This window comes from Pleurodeles waltl, chromosome 7 (genome assembly GCF_031143425.1).
Source record: "Pleurodeles waltl isolate 20211129_DDA chromosome 7, aPleWal1.hap1.20221129, whole genome shotgun sequence".
NCBI classification, from domain to species: domain Eukaryota; kingdom Metazoa; phylum Chordata; class Amphibia; order Caudata; family Salamandridae; genus Pleurodeles; species Pleurodeles waltl.
In genome coordinates, this window is record NC_090446.1 from 983,830,107 (window position 1) to 983,852,181 (window position 22,075).

At 46.4% G+C, this 22,075-nt stretch overlaps 1 protein-coding gene across 1 annotated transcript in view; it reads right to left on the minus strand.

Annotated features, from left to right (window-relative positions):
- Positions 1-22,075, minus strand: part of KIF19 (kinesin family member 19) — a 279,912-nt gene that overhangs the window by 25,923 nt on the left and 231,914 nt on the right. The window contains exons 16-18 of the mRNA XM_069199793.1: positions 15,060-15,168; positions 6,663-6,759; positions 5,640-6,046 (exon numbers count right to left, since the gene is read on the minus strand). Of these exons, the coding sequence (XP_069055894.1) occupies positions 5,640-6,046; positions 6,663-6,759; positions 15,060-15,168 (613 nt within the window). The remainder of the gene's footprint in view (positions 1-5,639; positions 6,047-6,662; positions 6,760-15,059; positions 15,169-22,075) is intronic.

A 22,075-nucleotide genomic window follows, 5' to 3' on the forward strand; every position in this document is an offset into this window, starting at 1 on the left:
TGTAGCGGAGCAAGCAAATGTTCCTAGAGTTGGAGTGATGGGGAAGTGTCTAGATTGAAAGATTGCCACTTTCCTGATTACATTCTTCCAACACCCAAAAACAACTTTCCCTGTAGGAAATGTAGAGTCTGTATCCGAAGAGGCGTGCAGATGGAGGGTCGTATGTGCTGCCCTGAGCATCTTTCTTATCCTGGGATATGTGTGCCAACATGTTTTAAATCGTACTACACGAAACTGGAGTATTGGGAGCAACTGTGAGTGTAAAAGTGAATTGACTTGTCTGTATCATTTTATATTTTTTGTTCAGTTTCATGGTTGGCAGTACTTTCGTGTATTTAGTTAGACCTGTTATGTTTGTAGGCATAGTTGTTTTTCATCTCCTTCACATTGGTTTGTGTTCACTTTTTTGTTAAAAAAATAATGTGTTGGAGGTGTGTGTGGAATTGCGCTTGGCTGACGGTGTGTGTGAAATAGCACCTGGCTGCCAATGAGTGTGGACTGGTGTTTAGCTGGCAGTGTGTGTGGACTGGCATTTGTCTGGTGGCATGTGTGAACTGGCACTTGGCTGACGGTGTGCATGTACTGGCACTTGGCCAGCGGTGTGCGTGGACTGGCGCTTGGTTGGTGGAGTGTGTGGGCTGGCATTTGGCTGGCAGAGTAAGTGTGTAATGACTTCCTGCTGTTCACTACACACACAATGCCTGCCAAATGCCAGTCCACACACTCCGTCAGCTGCCAGGCGGTGTAATTACTGTGTCAGTCCTGTGGGAGTATGAAAGTGACGGGCCCTTGAATGGTGCTGTTTTGTGATGTGAGTGTTGTAACGTGCTAGGGCCACAGCTGGTGGTGTGAATGGTTTTGTGTATGTCATACACGAAAGGTGTCTAAATGGCCTGTAAAGCTGTTTGTGCCTTATGGCGGCTTTACAGCTCGCAATCTGTGAGTCATTCGTTCAGTTTTTTTAACTTTGGATTATTAACAGTGTATTTCGTTTTTGTGAAATCTCTTGTTCATAAAATTTTCATTTTGAATCTTTCACTCAACCCCAATGCGAAATCCAACCAGTGTGTGTGTGTCCTTAAGGAGTAGATGGTTGTGCAGTAAGATTTTGTCTTTTTTGTCTTTCTCTGCCAGGGTGTACATTGTCTCTCTGGAAAATCTACCTTACTAGATATTTTCGTTAACTAGACACCAGGGTAACTCCCGGGGACCTCGCATAGATCCATCAAAGTACTGAAATCTGCTTGGGGCCTCAAAATTCCAGCCACCCAGAGTTCCCACATATCTCCTGAAAAAAAAATGTACCTCACTTGTTTGGGTGGGCCTAATGCCCCCAAAACTGTGGGGTCCAAGATGCAATTGGGCAACATCAACTAAAGAGGTAGCTGCAGGTTTTGGGCCTAGGTTCGGCGGCCACCTAGAATTTTCTTTTTAATAAACCCAGGTATTTCTATAAACTAGGCACCCATAGATGTACAGGGTTGTATGCCTTAAATGGATCCCATAAAGTTTTCTTACCCACAATGCCTTGCAAATCTCCAAATTTGATTAAAGCTACACATTTCACTTTTACTTCTGTGCCGTAGTCTTCCAGAATCAAAAGGAATCCACAAAATTCCTATCACCCAGCATTTCTCCACTTGTCCAAGTACAAATGCTGCCCCACTTGAGTGACTGAGCCTAGTGCCTGCGACAGGAACGGATCAAACTAACATCAATGGAAGTGCTCACAAAAGGACACTAATTGACATTGGTTTGATCTGTTCTGTAAGAGACACTAGGCCCAGCCACATAAGTAAGGCAGTTTTTTTATTGTGATGAGTGGGAGAATGCTGGATGGAAGAAATTTTGTGGATTCCTGCTGATTCCAGAAGATTACGTCACAAAAATGCAAGGAAAATGTGCATATTTAGTCAAAGTTTGAGGTTTGCAAGAAATTCTGGGTAAAAAAACCTGGTTAGAGCTATGCAAGTCACCTCATCCTGTATTCTCCTAGGTGTCTAGTTTCCAAAATATACAGGTTTGCTAGGTTTCCCTATGTGCCAGCTGAGCTAGGGCCCCAAATCCACAACTAGGCACATTGCAAAATAGGGTCAGTTTTCAGTGGAAAAATGTTATGCGCACACATTGGGGGTCATTCTGACCCCGGCGGTCAGAGACCGCCGGGGCCAGGGTCGGCGGGAGCACCGCCGACAGACCGGCGGTGCCCCGCAGGGCATTCTGACCGCGGCGGTTCGGCCGCGGTCAGAGGCGGGAAACCGGCGGTCTCCCGCCGGTTTCCCGCTGCCCTGCAGAATCCTCCATGGCGGCGGAGCGCGCTCCGCCGCCATGGGGATTCTGACACCCCCTACCGCCATCCTGTTCCTGGCGGGTCTCCCGCAAGGAACAGGATGGCAGTAGGGGGTGCCGCGGGGCCCCTGGGGGCCCCTGCAGTGCCCATGCCCATGGCATGGGCACTGCAGAGGCCCCCATAAGAGGGCCCCACAAAGTATTTCAGTGTCTGCTATGCAGACACTGAAATACGCGACGGGTGCCACTGCACCCGTCGCACCTTCCCACTACGCCGGCTCAATTCTGAGCCGGCGTCCTCGTGGGAAGGTTGATTTGCCCTGGGCTGGCGGGTGGCCTTTTGGCGGCCGCCCGCCAGCCCAGGGCAAATCCCAAAATACCCTCAGCGGTCTTTCGACCGCGGATCGGTATTTTGGTGGGGGAACTTTGACGGAGGCCGCCGAAGTTAGAATCACCCCCATTGTGTTTTGGGTTGTTTCCTGTTGTGGGCACTTGGCCTACCCACACAAGTGAGGTACCATTTTTATCAGAAGACTTAGAGGAATGCTGGGTGGAAGGAAGTTTGTGGCTCCCCACAGATTCCAGAACTGTACATCACAGAAATGTAAGAAAAATGTATTTTTTAGACAAAGTTTGAGGTTTGAAAAGGATTCTGGGTAATGCAACCTGGTGAGAGACACGCAAGTCAGCCCCTCCTGGATTTTCCTAGGTATCTAGTTTTCAGAAATGTACATGTTTATTAGGTTTCCTTGGTGCCACCTCTAGGCTTCCCTTGGTGCCGCCTGAGCTAGGGCCGAAAATCCACGGCTAAGCACATTGCAAAAAATGGTCAGTTTTCAGTGGAAAAATGTGATGTGACCATGTTGTGTTTTGGGCGCTTTACTGTCGTGGGCACTTGCCCTGCCCACACAAGTGAGGTACCAATTTTGTCAGATGACGTATGGGAATGCTGGGTAGAAGGAAGAGTGTGGCTCCCCATATATTCCAGATCTTTTCATCACAGAAATGTTAAGAAAATCTGTTTTTTACTCAGTTTGAGGTTTGCAAGGGATTCTAGGTAACACAACATGGTAACAGCCACGCAAGTTACACAATCCTGGATTTCCCTAGGTGTCTAGTTTTCACAAATGTACGGGTTTGCTAGGTTTCCCTACATACTGGCTGAGCTAGTGCCCAAAATCAACAGTTAGGCACATTACAAAAAACAGGATCAGTTATTAGTGGAAAAATGTGATGTGTTGTGGTTGCGTTTTGGGCCTTTTCCTGTCCACAACTAGTTACACTGCAAAAAAATGGTCAGTATTCAATGGAAAAATGGGGGTGACCATGCTGTGTTTTTTGTTGTTTCCTGTTGTGCTCACTATGCCTACCCACACAAGTGAGGTACCATTTTTATCAGAAGGCCCACAGAAATTCTGGGTGGAAGGAATTTGTGGCTCCCCGCAGGTTCCAGAACTTTCAATCACAGAAATCTGAGGAAAATGTGTTTTTTTAATCAAAGTTTGAGGTTTGTAAGATATTCTGGGTAACACAACCTGGTGAGAGCCATGCAAGTCACCCAATCCTGGATTTTCCTAGGTGTCTATTTTTTTTTTTAATGTACAGGCTTGTTAGATTTCTCTAGGTGCTGGCCCAAAACCCACAGCTAGGCACATTGCAAAAAAGGTCCGTTTTCAGGGGAAAACAATGCTGTGTCCATGTTATGTTAGGGCCCTTTCTTATCACGGGCACTAGGCCTACCCACACAACTGTGGTACCAGTTTTATCGGGACACTTTGGGGAACACAGAAAGGTAGGTCAAGTGTTATTACCAAGTGTACTTCTCTGCATTTGAGCCTTCCAAATGTAAGACAGTGTACAAGAAAGAAGACATTCTGAAAAATGCACTTTAATTCACATGCTAGTATGGGTATTCACAAATTCGGAGATGCGCAAATAACCACTGCTTCTAAACTCCATAACTTGTGCCCATTTCAGAGAGACATAGGTTTCTTGATACCTATTTTTCCCCTCTTTATATTTTACCATATGAATTACTCTATACCAGGTACACTGTGAAAAACCATGGTAAAGTGCAGCTCATGGATACCTAGACTTCTTGGAAAACCCACAAACCCTATATATCCTTGCAACCAGCAGGATTTAGCAGATCATTTGGTATATCGGTTTTGTATATTGGCCATTATGATGAGAAGTTATAAATGAAATCCTTGTCAAAAATTGCCGTTTTTTTCCTTAGGGCCTGATTTAGAGTTTGGCAGAGGGCTACTCTATCACAAATGGGACGGATATCCCACCTCCCTAATTACAATCTCCATAGGCTATAATGGGATCGTAATATGGTGGATAGGATATCCGTCACGTTTGTGATGGTGTAACCCCCTCTACCAAACTCTAAATCAGATCCTTAGTTCCATATTTAAAGGAAAAAGTCAGAGCGCCGTGCGGCGCACCCCTGTGCTGGCACTATATTGAGCTGCCTAGCACCAACGCAGGCATCCTTGCACCATCGTGCAAGGATGTCTGCGTTGAGGGGTTTGATGGTTTAAGTGTGGGAAGGTGTCCCTTCCTGCACATAAACAATCATTAATGGTGATTTGGCACTTCTATGTGCGCTACAGAATGCAGCACACACAGAAGTGCCAAAGCGTCATTTTGAAATAATTATTTAGGTGCAGGAAGGGACACCAGAACGTATAAGGCTAAGATGGCTGTGAATAGTCCTATGAATGAAATATGTGGTGAAAGTAAAACAGGGTGACACAGATGTCTTTCCAAAAGGAAGGAGGCTTTTCAGTCATCTTCTCAACTACCTTGGCATGATAGTAAGTCGGTACAATAGCTCAGTGGATTAAAACATGTGTTACTGAATTCAGGGTGTAACCTTCATGACATAGGTTTGAATCTCAGCAGGGCAGACTCAGCCATTTAACATTTGTGGTACTTAGTTTTGTAATGATAAAATGCAAAGGTTCTAGGATGATCAGCTAAAGATGCCTCTCTGTCCCACTGACTCTTCTGCTCACCCATGGGATGCTTGCCATAAAATCTCTGACTTTCATGGTCACTTCCTGAATATTACATTGAGGTTCTTACCCTCTGCCCATAACAGTTTCACCCTCATCTTTCATTGTGACACTTACATCTTGACATCTCACCTGCTTGACACTTAACCATGACACTCAACCCCTCACTTCTGACATTCATTTTCTGCTACTGACCCATGCTATTAAAACATTTGACGTGGCAAATCAATGTTCATCTCTGGATTTTACACTAATATTTAGGCTTCCCGATAATATCTTCATACTATGTCCCATGACCTATGATCTTTCTCTCCAAGTACTTACACCTTGCCCAGTGACCTCAAAGGACCGGGATCTTCTCTTCCTTCGTTTGACCTCTTGCATCTCCTCTCGCTTGTCCAACTTTTTGGTTCCTTTCTTCTGGGCCTGCAACCACATAGCGGGTGAGTCGGTGTCTGGGTTGACTCCTTGGGAGGTGATCATTTCACCAGTGCTGGTGGAAATGTTGTCCTCACTTGCTGCATGCTGCAAGATAGGGCTTGGTAGGCGCTTGTGGGCAGGGCTTCCCTGAAAAGGTGGGTCTTCTGTCTCACTGAGTGAATGCAGTGATAAATTGCTGCGCTCTTTCATGGGCTCCAACAGGTGCAAGCGGTCAGTCTCGAGCACTTTAGAGCGGCGGCGGGCGGCTTTCACTGCAATGCTTTTGGTGTTTTTTAAGATGGTCGTCCTCTCTGTGGAATTAAGGAGGGTATGAGCCAGTTAGAACTGGTATGGGTCAGGCAGAGGACAGTAAGAATCATAATATGCAGGTCTAAGGTCAACCAGGATATGATTCTAGAGCAGAATTTACACTAACTGTGGAGAACCCCCAACCCCATTTCTCTTCCCTTGTTGGGCTAGTCCTCTGCTGAACACCTCCAGCATTCTTTGGAGGATTTAGAGAAGCCACAGACACATTTGAGAACATTGTTATTATTCTGTAACTACTTTGGACAAACATTGGGCACATAAATACAGGAGGCAAGACCCAGAATTTATAGCCTGAGCGGTCAATGGGTCTCTGTTGTAGTGGGATATGTGCTAACTCCATATCATCATGTGACTACTGCATTGTTATTGTCCACTCTTCAAGAACTTCAGTGAATACCATATTCTGAAAAGAGTAAATTCTGGCTGATTGGGGCAACATAGAGGTTTTGCTCCTGTGAAGGACTTTACTTTCCACAGTAGGACCTCTCACAATTACTAAATTCAACCTAAAATACACCCTTGTATCTTGAAACAAATCAGTTTGCATTCCTATGGCCCTTGCGCCAGAAAATGCAATTTGCAGTTGGTGAAACTTACCTTTGCGAGCTAGCATGGTCTCCTGAATATTCTCAATGCTGTCAGGAGAAGAGTTTAAATGACTGCTCACGCTAACCATGCTGTCCCGGGGATGATACTGCAGGGAAATAGGACATGTTTACATATACATTGAAGAGGAACACACAAAAACAAGTGGAAGGGAGACAGAAAATGTCCTAAGCATTTGCTAGCTCGAGCTTGCCAGAACAGCTGTCAGCTGGCCAGTTGTCACCATCTCTTTAAAAGGGAGTAGACTTTGGCTTTGCCCGGATGACTATTTTTCGCTCACAGTGGTGGCTGGTAATATTTGAAAGTGGTGGAGCATAAACGTTCTGGATGATGAACTGTGGTGAGAGGTTGGGGGGGCGGGGGGAATGTCCTCCCAACGAGAACATTTTGGAAAAAGAGTGGCCAAATGGTGTATTTTCAAGCAAATTTGAGACAGCCTTCTGTTCTAGTTCATCTTACGAAACACACTCCTGCAATGTTGATGTGCTGGAAACGCTCTAATACTGTAACCGGATAACTACTTAGAAGTTCTGAACCAAAGCTTTGATTGTAATATGCGTTTACTGTGAAGAGGTTTTTTTCAGCCTGTTTTAGTGTTCCCTATGAATGTATGTAGGTAGAGAGCTTTATTTTGTGACATTCACATTGTTTAGGGGAATTAGGAAGAAACCAGGCACAGTCCGCTTGCTAACTGCAAGCAATCCTCTACCCCCATTTAAATGGATCCACATTTCCTTTCTTTTTGTTTGCAGTTTTATATAGGGCAACCTCGACCAGCGTTGCACTTGAGAAGCCCTCCACCAGGCAAGTGCTGCTTCATCGATCTCAGCACGAAGACAGATGGCTGCAAATTTGCTTGGTCCCCTTAGCAAAATAAAAAAAAAGACACACACACAAAGAAATGAACCCTTATTAGCAAGGCTTGCACAACCACCTTCATCAAGAGCAACTCCCCAAGGCATAGGATGGGATATACTTGTTGCTCTGAATAACATTCATTGCACTCTAAAGCTTATTAATTAGTAGCATATCACCGATATAGGTGTTATGAAGCAGAGAAATACAATTGGAAATAAAGTGAGTATGTTTGAATAGGGCGCATAACTTGTTGAAGTTTGCTCTACTGTAATGAGCCCATGGTGTTTTATTTAAACCACTGATGTATACTGAGCTCAAGTTCTATATTTGTGGTACAATTCTAGGAGCTGTGTGGCGTGTTGGGTCAAAAGTCCCTTGTGGCATTGTGAACTGGGCCTCCCAGCGCACATATTATGTGTTCTGTCTGACCTGGTATCTTTCCTCCAAAGTGGACTTAAGTCATTAGTCCACGGGTAGATAATGAGCAGCAGTTACATTATACAATGACACGTTATTTTTGGTAGGCACTGAACGGGGAGATTAAGGGCCAGATGTAGGAAAGGATTTGCGACTCGCAAACGTCTCCGCGATGCAGAAATGCATTTTGCGAGTCGGATCCGACTCGCAAAATGCATTTCTGACTCGCAAATAGGAAGTGGTGTTCCCTTCCTATTTGTGACTCGCACGCTGTGCAATTTCATTTGCGACCGCGAAAGCGGTCGCAAATGAAATCGCAGTTACCATCCACTTGAAGTGGATGGTAACCCAGTCGCAAACGGGAAGGGGTCCCCATGGGACCCCTTCCCCTTTGTGAATGATCACAAAAACAATTTTTCAGAGCAGGCAGTGGTCCTATGGACCACTGCCTGCTCTGAAAAATACCGAAACAAAAGGTTTCGTTTTTTTTTGTAAGTGCAGGTCGTTTTCCTTTAAGGAAAACGGGCTGCAGATAGAAGAAAAAAAACAGCTTTATTAAAAAGCAGTCACGGACATGGTGGTCTGCTGTCTCCAGCAGGCCACCATCCCCGTGAGTACCCATACTCTCAATGGGGTCGCAAACTGCGACCCACCTCATTAATATTAATGAAGTGGGTCTTTGCGACCCCATTGCGAGTTGCAGAAGGTGTCTGAGACACCTTTCTGCATAGCAAATTGCGACTTGCAATTTGCGAGACGCACGGACTCGCAAATTGCAAGTCCCAATTTTCAACCTACCTACATCTGGCCCGAAGTGCTTTGCCCAGAATCCCACAGGATGTTGAGGCGGCGCCGAGACTCGCACCTATCCGCTTCTGCACAAGGAGCAATCTTAAAACACTCCTAAGATACACAGCAAAACTGACATCATGGCTACCTACACTCTCTCCTGGGTCGGAAATAGGAGAGTCAGTCGCTCGTGTCAGCAAAACTACTTGGAACATATACAGGGTTTCTGGAAGCAGCATCATATTGCAGAGTTCCGCTAGCATTCCGGCTTGGAATGATAGCAGAACTCAATATCATGATGCTGCTTCCAAAAATCCAATATCTATCCTGAGCTGGGCTGGGAGGCTCAGAAGCAGCGGCGGCCCTCACAGAGGGGTGCATCGCCATAGTGACCTGCATGAAGGCAGCAGGCGAGATGAAGCAGTGCGCACTGTGCGTGTGGGACGAGAGTGCCCCGCTGAACTGAATTCTCATATACACGTTATGTCACATAACGTAAAGCTATGTGAGGTAGCGTATGTATGAGAATTCAGATTAGCCTATGTCTATATGTGTATATGATAATGCAGTACAGATCTAGGTTGCTCTGAAGGTCAGAAGGATAGGAAGCACTAGTACAAGGTTGTATGAGAGAACCATGCATGCCTGAACAGCGCGGTCGGAACAACAACCGTGTTGTTTCTACGCATGCGTTTGCCACGCATGCCTTTACAACGATTTTTCATTGTAAAGGCATGCCTAGTAAAGGTTGTCGCATGCCACCCCCCCACCCTAAAAACAGAAGTACCCTGACCTTAAAAACGACCCTGATAACACCCACCCAACCTGAGCCCTAAAATAGACCCCCACCTCCAAATATAAAAAAAAAAAACAACCCCTAAAAACAAAATTACCCCGACCCCTCCACCCCGCCCCTAAAAACAGAAACACCCCGACCCCCACCTTTAAAAACTATCCCGATACCCCCACCCACCATGAGCCCTAAAACCGACTCCACTCCCAAAAATAAAACCACCCAACCCCTAAAAACAAAATTACCCTGACCCCCTCACATCCGCCCCTAAAAACCCCACCCCACCTGCCCTGAATACAAAATTACCCCAACCCCTCACCCCCGCCCTTAAAAACCCAAACCCCCCACACGCCCTAAATAAAAAATTACCCTGACCTGCCCACCCCTAAAAACCCACCCCCGCCTTAAATACAAAAATTACCCTGACCACCCCACTCCCAACCCTAATAACCCGCCCCCTACCTGCCCTAAATACAAAATTACCCCAAACCCCCACCCACCCCTAAAAACCCGACCCGCTCACCTGCCCTGAAAATTACCCCAATCCCACACCCCGCCCCTAAAAATCTGATTCCCCACCTGCCCTGAATACAAAATTACCCCAACCAACCCCTAAAAACCTGACCCCACAACCTGCTCTAAATACAAAACTACCCTGACCCCCACCCTTAAAAACCCTCCCCAAATACGAAATTACCCCACCCCCACCCCTAATACCTGATCCCCACCCGCCCTAAACACAAAATTACCCCAACCCCCACTCCTAAAATCCTGACCCCCCCACCTGCCCTAAATACAAAATTACCCCAATCACCACCTCTACAAACCCACCCCCCCACCCGCCCTAAAAAGATAATTACCCCAACCCCCAAATACAAAATTACCCCAACCCCCCACCCCGCCCCTAAAAACAAAATAACCCGACCCCCCCACCCCACCCTAAAAACCATAGTACCGACCCTCCCACCCCACCCCACCCCTTAAAAAATTAAAATAACCTAACCACCCCAACCCCTTCACTTCACTCCCCCACCCCTAAAAAACTACCCCTAACTCTGCCCCAGACCCACTTACCTGACTGCGTCCTCTCCCGATGGATCTTCCTTTTTGTCTGCCTTAACCACGCATGTGATTCTCTGCCTTAACCACGCATGTGATTCCGGACGCGTTGTTTCGGATCTTTCGCCTAGTACAATATCGTTGCCGAGCGCTACAGCAGTTTTCAACTTTAACGGTGCATTTAAACATCAGTAACAGTGTTGTAAAAATGTGTCTCTGTTCTATTTTAATATATTGTAGATGTTATTCTATGCACACTTTCATTTGTAAACACTCCCTCTACGTTCACAGCAAAATGCTTACTGTTCTTTAGGTGATTTAAAAAAAGCCAAACTAATACCCTCAGTTCTAGGCACTTGGCAGTGTCTAATGTGTTTCATTAGTCAATAGAATAAACGCTTTGAAGTTCTTTAAAATAGATGCACCTGTACATTAGTCTTTGGGCGTGGGGTATACGTGGAATGTTTAAATGCTAAATTACGAAGAGTTGCGTGGCCAGGCGTCACTGCGACTCCATTGCTGGATTTCCTAAGAAGATCCTGCACTTTGAGATCCGGGCCTTATCTCGGCCACTGTAGTTTAATTTGAACACCAACTAGGGAATTGGTTGCAGCATCCTGACTACATTATAACCGCTGCCTTTCAGATGAATGGCCTCTGCCTCAAATGCTCACACACGCGATGAATGACGGCCTAGCGGCACAATGCTATTCAACAGTGTACCCGTACTTAAGAACATTTCTCGCATAAAAACAGCAAATGAAATGTGCTGTTCCTTGACGATAATTAAATTCTCCACATGCGCAGGGGCAACGTAAGCTCTACTCTCACACTTAAAAAAAACATTTTATAAGCTTTATCAACATGAGAACTACATATCCATTCCACCAGGAAGTTTTCTAAACAGCTGCAATGTACAAATGTGCACTGGATGCAGTTACGTTCAGCACGCACCACTCTCCCAAACAGGGTCCACACTTGCAAGTTCTGAGTTCCTTGCAGCCCTCTGTAGGTCTGCCTAGTTTCCCATATTTAAGGGGAAGCCATAAATAATATAAAAATGTCTCTTGCTAGTACTGACCATCACCACACACAGTCTTGCTCAGGCAGGCTCCTCAGAACCTGGAGAGAGCAGGGCAGTTCGCTTACAACAGTGCGGGCAGAGGCCCCACATCATGCTCGGAGCAGAGCATCAGGCCACGAGGTCAGGTGAGGTGTGGTCTCTCGTCTTGATCCTCTCCACGTTCTCTTGTGTGTAATGCTGTTACTGGCAACGCGCACGAAGAGGGGAGAGAGAGAGCGAGAGAGAGGTTGAGCAGCAGGGACAGAATGGCCAGTCACTGCATGGCTTTACAATAAAGCCATACAGTGATTGTTCATTGCTCTTTCATTGCTCCATAGACAGGGGGACTGAGCTTCCCACCTCCGCGGTGCCTTAGAATTCACCAGTGGCCATAGTAACTTGCATCTTTGAGCCAATGCAGACGCTGTTGCCTTGCTTTTAACACAGCATGAAAGCAGCGTCAGGATAACCCTGGGCAGCCCAACTCACCACTCATTAGGAGACCGGGGACTGCAGCTTTGATCCCCCGGGCTCTCTAACTGTGCAGGCGAGACACCTCCAAAATGCCCATGTCTAGCTAGCCAGGGAAAGGCACCAGTCCAACTGGAAAGGCGTGATTTGTTGTTGACTCACTGGTGGTCACAGCAGACCACTGTCTGCTCTGTTGCTGTCAATCCTATTCCTAAGCCCCACCCCTCCCCAGGCCTGCCGCACAGAGAGGCTTGAAAAAGACTAAAGAAACCGGCCCGTGTCTGACAGCTGAATGCTGGAAGCTGAATATAATAATTTGTTTTTGTTTGTATTTTTGTATTCACATTTAATTTGGGGTGGGGGGCAAAAGCGGGGTGATGCCCAAACGCGCTAAGGAAGGAACCACCCCTGCTCTCTCAGCTGATGCTGTTGGTTGTATGGAGTATTGATCCACCCTCATTGGAACGGTGTGTCAAGAGGGTCTGTGGTACACCTCAAAAGTTCACAAAATCATGCCACAGTAAATTCTTTATGTCATATGACACATTGCATATAGAAGGCTATTGTTATTTCTTTTTTTTTCACAGCAGGAGATTTTTAAATATTTCAGCCAGGGCTCAGAAGGCAAATCAGACCTTTTGACGTTGCCAGTGCATGTTCAAAGACTAGGGCCCATATTTATACTTTTTGACGCAAACCAGCTCTGGCGCTGGTTTGCGTAAAAAAAATTACCGCCGACTAACGCCATTCCTACGCGCCATATTTAAGGATTGACGTTAGCCGGCACTGCAGGCTGGTCAGAGTAAAAAAAAATGACTCAAACCAGGCAGCGCCGGCGTAGGGAAAAATGGGGATTGTGCATCAAAAAATGGTGCAAGTCAGGTTAAAGTAAAAAATCATGGCTCAAACCGGACTTGCGCCCTTTTTTGGCACACAACCCCCATTGAAATGACTCTTGTCTTAGCAAAGACAGGAATCATGCCCCCTTGCCCAATGGCCATGCCCAGGGGACTTTTGTCCACTGGGCATGGCCATTGGGCACAGTGGCATGTAGGGGGGCCCCCTATGCCACTTTGAAAAAAAATAATAATACTTACCTGTACTTACCTGTACTTACCTGTGATGGGACCCCTCATCCATGGGTGTCATCCAGGGGTGGGCGAGGGTGGCAGGGGGTGTCCCTGGGGGCAGGGAAGGGCATCTCTGGACTGCTTCCATGGTCAGAGACCATGGAAGTGAGCCCACAGGTCCCTTAACGCCTGCCCTCACCCAGGCATTAAAAAACGGCACACATCAGGCTAGGCGCCGTTTTTTAAGGCCCGCCTTCTCCTGTGCGTCAAAATGGTGCAGGAGTATAAATAAGGCGCACAGACCTTAAAGTCATTTTTTGGGCGGGAACGCCTACCTTGCATGTCATTAACGCAAGGCAGTTTCCCGCATCCAAAAACTGACGCACACAGAGGAATTTTGACGTCCACGGGGTCGGACGACATAGTATAAATATGGTACATGTTTTGTGCCGAATGTGCGTCAAAATTTGTGATGCACATTCGGCGCAAACGGAGTATAAATATGCCCCTAGGAGTTGAAGTTTATCAACTCGGTACACAGTGTGAGCTTATGCCAATTAGCTGCTGAGGTAGCAGTGAGGGCAGGGTGTAACTTAAGGTCCTGCACCTCATGGTTAAAACATGTAATTATCTATTTTGCTCCAACATGGAGAAGCTATTTGATGTAGAGCCTGCTCGGGGTATTCTCCAAGCCATGCGCCCTGTGGTGTTGAGGACTGTTTGTGGCCTGCTCCATATTGCACATATATCATTGACCGTTTGTTACTGAAAATTCACTGCTCAGACTGTTTATGTTCCTAGGGCAGAAATGTAAAACTGAGCGGAAACTGCATAAGAAATCATTAGCAGACCGAGTATTAAAATAAGCTAAGAAGCTTGGTTTCCCACTCATTTGCTTCATTTTGCCTGTTTCTGAAGTAGTCATCCTAAAGCTAAAATATCCTCACTCACAAAAGAAGGGCTTGTGTTGTTTACCCTGAAAGGAGTGTCCCAACACTAAAATGCCACTCTTGTTCTGAGTGATGTGATCTGAGTCCTTCTCCTACCAGCTAAGTAAACCCAAGCTGGTATCCGAGGAAGGCTGTGGAATTGGGAAATTAATATGCATGTGGCGGGCACACATCAAAATGAGTTCCCACCTACTGTGCACCAGAGCTGTGACATTGTGCGGCCAACAGACGATTCAATTCATCCTAGTAAAGACTACCCCATGCAACAGGTACACCAACTGTCCAGTGGTATTGTCTGCAACGTTACATAATGAGTACCATAGTGTTAGACATACACATTTGCCAGCTCATCCTGGTGATAAGGTAGTGCCAGTATCATGCTGGAGGCGATATTAGACTTTTTGGCCAACCACTCCTACCGAGTGGTGTCTCAATTCCACATTCAACCCCCCCTCCCCGAGGTGAAGACAGTATATGATCTGTCCTCTTTTGAATAGATCTACACTGTGCCCTGACATCTAGTGGTGCAACTAGGTCATGCTTTACCTTTTATTGTTTGCAAAATATCAATTTATGAGTACAGGTGATGGTGATGTGTCATGTTCTGCAATAAGTTGGTGTATGGTCATGCTCTGCAACTTGAAGATCCTTTACCCCATAGTGGTGATATTATGTGATGCCCTTGGCACTGCCTGTGGTGATGGGTCATGGTCTACCCTCTGTTGGGCCAGCTGTCATGCTATGAAGTTTGATTGTGAAGAGAAACAATATTCTACATTACAGCCATAGAAATGGGATAGGGCTGTTGTTATTATACTGGGCAAAGGTTATATTCTGGCTGACGCGCACATTGGGGGCACAAGGTCTTAATGTACAGCACCTCAGAAGTTTTTCTGTGAAGGAGCAGGAATCACTCACCTCCTGTGTCACCATGCCATTCACATGGATGGGTGGTGGCGTCATCACCATTGAGCTTTTCATCTGCCTTGCACGAGGACTGGTCCGGAACACTCTTCCCATGTCCGAGCTAGAAAGACAATTATAAAAAGTGAGAGAAAGCACCAATTGCGTGTTTGACTCCCACTGACTATTTTATTTGATTTGTCTCAGATAACTGGGATCTGCCACTTATCATTCTTGTGCTCATTTATTCGAAATGTTTCATACTATTTGTGTGCTCAAAACAAGTATGTATAAACATTCCCTGAAAGGCCAAGACATTTTTTCGCTTTAGGTCTCATCTACAGACAGCTTCAGTTGTCTATTGTCTAAAGGTATACTGTGGCCAACACTAATGCGTGCACATTGCTTAACATTGGTTGGCTTTCTTGTCAATCTAATTGTATTGCTTTATTTACTATCCTCTTGGTTGGATGACATGTATCGTTCCGAAGCTCTTATTTAGGGAATTTTCTTTACCCTTTCTTTGACACTCCATGAGTGTGCATGTGTTTTCTTGCTCTCTGCCTCTCCCCTTGAATGCTGCTTCTACCATCCGAACCCCCACCTCCATGCTGTCCCACCACCCAGCTCACCATAGTTTACCCCAGCCCTCCCTTCCAGCTCGGCTATTTTACATAACCAACAACCCTCCTCCATTCTCTCCCACCCTCCGGCTGCTCCCTTGCCCATCCATGCTCACTGCTGCCATTTGCCTTCATGTGTTTAATTCCTCCCAACAGCCCCCCACTTGCTCCATTGCACTCCGTCTGTGCCGTATTTTTTTATTATTTTTTTCTCTGTATTTTTTAAAACAGACCGGAAGGTGTAATTCGCATTCGGAACAGTGTACACCATGTATATAAATATTTACTTAATTCACTGCTCCAAAGGTATCCACTTTTTTGGAAATAATCTGTCATGTTTCATGCACACAGAGATGTCGCCACAATCAGACCGCCAAAGTATGCGTATACATCATTGTGTTTCTTATTTTCAGGTTTGACCATTGACACACCTGTCAGCTTCCTCCTTATAAACTCCTATTTGGTTGACTTTCCACTACTTGTGGCTGCAGCTCCTTTGGGGAAGATACCCGCAGCCCTCAATGACCATGTGATTAGATACTGGATACCCTACTCTGGATCCTTAAAAAAGTAGGGTGGAGGCTGTCTCTCCAGGAATTACGTTTAAAATGCCCAGTAGCATGGCCACTGCTTATGTCTTAGATTTTTGATGGTTGCACTACTTGTTCACATACATTCAGAGTCTCTAGATACAGCCCTCAGCGCAACCCCTGCCAGCCCACCACCCCACCATATTCCTGTATTGGTAACCCATGAAGTGACTTCATGAACCCAAACAAAAATGTCAGACCTTCTTGTGTAATGCCAATATCTGTGCACCAATTTATCCTTAAAGGAAGAGTATCATCAGAAGTGGTTTACACAGTTACATGCAATTAGCTGCTAGTTCAGAAAAACTTCTATGAGTGACACAATGCCCTGAATGAGGCCCTACCCATGGGCGTAGGAAGTGTGGGGGACGCGGGGGATGTATCCCCCCCAGATTTTGGAGGGTGGGGGACACGGGGGACGAAGGTGGGGGGGACAAGGGGACACAATAATTTCCCCTCTCACATCTGTCATTCAGAGGGCCATTAGCGCACAAAAGCGCTACTTACGATAGCCCTGTACAGACAAATCCTCCAAGCTGATGGTAACCAAAGGAAGGGGAGTCAGGAGGCCCCCTGCGCCCTCTGCCCTTTTGTCCTGTTCTAAGGGTGCTCATAAGAACAAAGGGCACAGGAGGAGAAAAGAGTTTTGGATGATTACTGTCACCTGCTGCCTTGAAGAGGAGCACTGCAGGATACCTTCAAGAGGAGCTGCAAATCAATGAGGAAGATCTAAAGAGAGAACAGAGTCCCACTCACCGTGATGCCTGCAGGCTAGAAAGGAGACTCTGTGAAACACAATATTTGTATTTGCCTAAGATCACACCAGTTGGTGAAACAGTGAAGTCGAGACTGAGCCCAGATTTTACATTTTTACACAACAATTTAGCTATGAGAAGGGTATATTTTTCTAACATTTATGTTTAATGTTTTGTTTTCTAGGTAATGAAGTGCTTGATTACAGCATGGCTAACAGGAAGAAGCCATATTTCATTTTGGGCCGTTATGCCTAGCGTTATTATTTATGTTGTTGTTATCGTTACATACTTCAGCATATTGAAGTATATTATATTTTCTCTATCTTTTCTTCACTCTACTCTGAAACAATCTACCCTATGCCACTGCACCCTACACCCCTTTTCTCCACTCTGTGCTACTCTACGCCACTGCAATCTATGCTGTACAACTCCACACCACTGCAATCTATGCTATTCTACTCTAACCATTGTACACTACACCCCTGCACTCTGCCAGTGCACTATTCACCACTTTACTCAAAACCAATGCACTCTATCCCACTGCCAATCTACTCTGCACCACAGCACTCTATTCCACTGCTTTCAATGCCACTGTATTCTGCACCACAGCACTCTATGCAACTGCACTCTATGTCACTCTACAATACACCACTGTACTCTGCGACCCTCTAATCTGCAACATTGCACTTTCTGCCACTGAACTCCACGCCACTCTACTCTGCACCACTGCACTCAATGCCACTGTGCTCTGTCCCACTGCACTCTTTTCTGCACCACTGCACTGTAATCTACTCTACACCACTCCACTGTAGGGCACTTCACTCTACTTTGAAATCATCTCCTCTATGCCACTGCAATCTACGCAACTCTACTCTATGCTATGCCAGTCTAATCTATTTTGCACCACGCCAATGTTCCCTGCACCACTCCAATCTGCTCTGCACCGCTCTATGCTACTGCACTCTACATCACTATGCTCCACTCTGCAACAATCTACTCTTCACCACTATACTGTACTCTGCAGCAATCTACTCTATGCCACGGCACTCTATGCAACTCTAATCTACTCTGCACCTCTGTACTCTAAGCCACTCTTCTCTACTCTGCATCACTGCAGCCTACACCAATGCATTCTATGCCACTCTACTCTACACCACTGCCCTTTATGACACTACTCTGCAACACTGCACTCTGCCACTGAACTATACTCCTCTCTACTCTGCACCACGGCGCTCTACTCTGCACCGCTCAACTATATGCCACTCTACTGCACTCTACACCATCGTACTATATGCCACTACACTCTATGCCACTCTACTCAGCATCACTGCACTCCACCACTGCACTCTACACTAGTCTACTCTACCTTGCACCACTCCACTCTACCATGCACCGCATCACTCTATGACACAGTACTCTGAACCACTGCAATCTATTCTGTGCTCCCCTCTACTCTTCACCACTCCACGCTACTGCACTGTACGCTAAACCAGTGCAGTATTCGCCAATGCACTCTACACCACTTTACTCAAAACCAATGCACTCTATACCACTACACTCTACACCAATTTAGTTTGCACCACTGTACTCTATGCCACTTCACTCTAGACCACCCAACTCCACTCTATGACACTTCACTATGACATTACACTCCATGATATTAGACTCTGACACTCTATTCCATTAAACTCTAACAATTTCTCCACTCTGTAACTCCCTACACAACTCCCTATACGCCACTCCATTCCACTTTACTCCACTGTATGCCACTCCATACCACTCTATGCCACTTCAATCTATGATACTCTGCTCAATGCCACTGCACAACCCTCTACGCCACTCCAATATACAACAATGTACTGTGCTCAACGACACTCTACCCAACTTTCTCTATGCTAGTTCACGTTACTTTACTTCACACTACTCCAGTTCACTCTTCTTTATGCCTTTCCACTCTACGACACTCTGCCACTCCACTCTATGACACTCTATTACACTGTGACACTACTCCACTCTAATACTACTTTATGGCATTGGGGCTTGATTAGAGATTCAGATCTCCATTGATTGCCTTCTCACTCATATGAGACGTGAGTCCGATTTATCTTCGCCGTTATGGTTACAAGCACTCTGTAACCCTTTTAACTCAAGCTTAACGAAGGCTTAGGATGATCCTGATACTTGTCTAGGGGATCAAAATATTGTCGGCCAAAGTACCTTGACTTGAATTTGTGATATTGTACATAAGTTGGCATTAGCATAGGTACTATGAGCTAATGACTTCTTGATTCACTATTTGAGTCATTCATGTAAAAGTCGGTGTACAAAAGCTTGTAAATCATTGTTGTGGATGCTAACCTTGTAGGAAAGTAGCCTCTTTCTAGCTTGATTACCCCCACATTTGGCCTGTTTGCCAGTGTGTTTGCGTGTGTCTACTGGGATCCTGCTAATCAGGACCCCAGTAGTTATGCTCTCTCCCTTAAATTATGGTTTTTGCATACTGGTAACCCAGTATTTCACCCAAAATTGGCATATTGGTGCCCCCTTATAAGTCCCTAGTATATGGTACTTAGGTACCCAGGGCATTGGGGTTCCAGGAGATCCATATGGGCTGCAGCATTTCTTTTGCCACCCATAGGGAGCCCATGCAAAGGCTTCTGCAGGACTGCTATTGCAGCCTGCGTGAAAAGGTGCATGCACCCTTTCACTGCCAGTTGCACTGCACCAGGTCACTTATAAGTCACCCCTATAGCAGGCCCTCCAGCCCTGAGGGCAGGGTGCAGAGTAACTGTGTGTGAGGGCACCCCTGCACTAGCAGAGGTGCCCCCACGACCTCCAGGACCATTTTCCCAGACTTCCTGAGTGCGGGATGCCATTTTACACATGTACTTGAAATAGGTCACTACCTATTCCCAGCTACATAATGGTAACTCGGAACATAAGTATGTTTAGTATCAAACATGTTGGAATCATAACCCAAGGCTTTTGCAAGCATTGGTTGTATGATTTTATGCACTCTGGGGGCTCCTTAGAGGACCCCCAGTATTGCCATTCCAGCCTTCTGAGGTTTTCCAGGCAGGCCCAGCTGCTGCCACCTCTAGGACAGGTTGTTGCCCTCCTGTTGCTTGAGAAGCTCAAGCCCATGAAGGCAGAACAAAGGATTTCCTTTGGGAGAGGGGTGTTACACCCTCTCCCTTTGGAAATAGGAGTTACAGGCTTGGGAGGGGTAGCTTCCTTCCCCAGGCCACTGGAAATGCTTTGAAGGGCACATTTGGTGCCCTCCTTGCATAATCCAGTCTACACGGTTCAGGTACCCCCTGTCCCTGCTCTGGCACGAAACTGGACAAAGGAAAGGGGAGTGACCACTCCCCTGTCCATCACCACCCCAGGTGTGGTGCTCATAGCTCCTCCAGAGGGTCCCTGTGTTTTGCCATCTTGGATTCCAAGTTGGCAGCAAACTCTGGGAGCATCTGAGTGGGCAGCGCCAGCACGTGGTGTCTGAGCCGTCCCCTGATAGGTGCTTACCTGTTTAGCTGACCAATCCCCCTTTCATGGCTATTTAGGGTCTCTCCTTTGGGAGGTTCTTCAGATTCGGATTGCAAGACTCCACCAGGAATCCTCTGCATCCTTTACTTCACCTTCTCACCGAAGAAACTGCATCTGGACCCTCCATGAACTCCACAAACTGCAACAACGAAGCAAAGACGACTTCTGCAACATTGTATCTTCAGCTCTTGCCAGCATATGCAACTGTTTCCTGGTCGTGCATCCTCAGAGGACAGCCTGTCTTCAGCCTGCACCAGAAGAATGAACAAATCTCCCTTGGAGTGAAGGAGTCACTCCCCTGCTTCAGCAGGCACCTCTCTTCAACGACGACCATCTGCTTGGGTCCCCTCTCCTGTTGAGTTGCATGGATCCTACATCACGGGTGGTGGACTGAAGTGGTCCCGATGGTCCTGACGTCCTACTGTCCAACTTTGGTGGAGGTAAGAGCTTGCCTTCCCACGCAAGACAGTAACCCTGTTCACCAAGTTTTTTTCAGTTGCCAAGGCTTGTTGGCATCCTTCTATGAAATTCTTTGTGCACAATGTAATTCTGGCCCCCAGCACTCCTTCCGGCAATGCACAGCTTCCTGAGCGGTTCTCTGGCGGTGTGGGATCCTTTGTTTTTGTGCTGCGTGGGCCTCCTTTTGCAACTCCTTTGTCCCTGTGCTGGAGGACTCCTGTGTGCACTGGCTGGTCTTCTGTGGACTCTCTGAGTTGCTGAGAGCCCCATCTGACTCCTCCTCCTGGGTAGAGTCCACCAGGTCCCTCCTGGTCCCAGGCAGTGCCATTTTCCGCTAACCGTGAGCTTTGCGTGTGCCAAGGTTTGTTGGCAGAATCCAGCGACGCAACCAGACTGCAATCATCCATCCGGTGTGGGATATCATCTGCACCAACCAGGAACCCGCATCCATCTTCTTGGGTGCAGTACTGACTGTTGTTCTTCACCAGTGGTTCTTCTTTTGCACCTTGATTCGGGTTAGCAGGGGCTCCTGTCCTCCCTGGACTCTTCTGTGCTTCTTGGACCTAGTCCCATTCTTCCACAGGTCTTTAGGTCCAGGAATCTACCCTTTGTGTCTTCAAGTATCTTCTGGTTCTTGCATTATCTTCTTTCTCGTGTTCTTGTGTGTTCTAGGAAAGTTACTGTCATTTACTCCTGCTTTCCTGGGCTCTGAGGTGGGTTCTATTACTTACCTTTGGTGTTTTCTAATACTCCCAGCGCCCCTCTACACACCACACTTGTCTAGGTGGGAAACCGACATTTGCATTCTACTTTCTTAGTATATGGTTTGTGTTTACCCTAGGCCCATTTCTAACCATTGTGATTTTCACTAATTGCACTTTTCTAACTTTTTATTGCTATTGCTGCATACTAGTGTATATAATTGGTGTATTACTTACCTTCTAAGGGAGTATAGTCTCTATGGTATTTTTGGCATTTGTGTCACTAAAATAAAGTACCTTTATTTTTGTAACACTGAGTATTTTCTTTCATGTGTGTGAGTACTGTGTAACTACAGT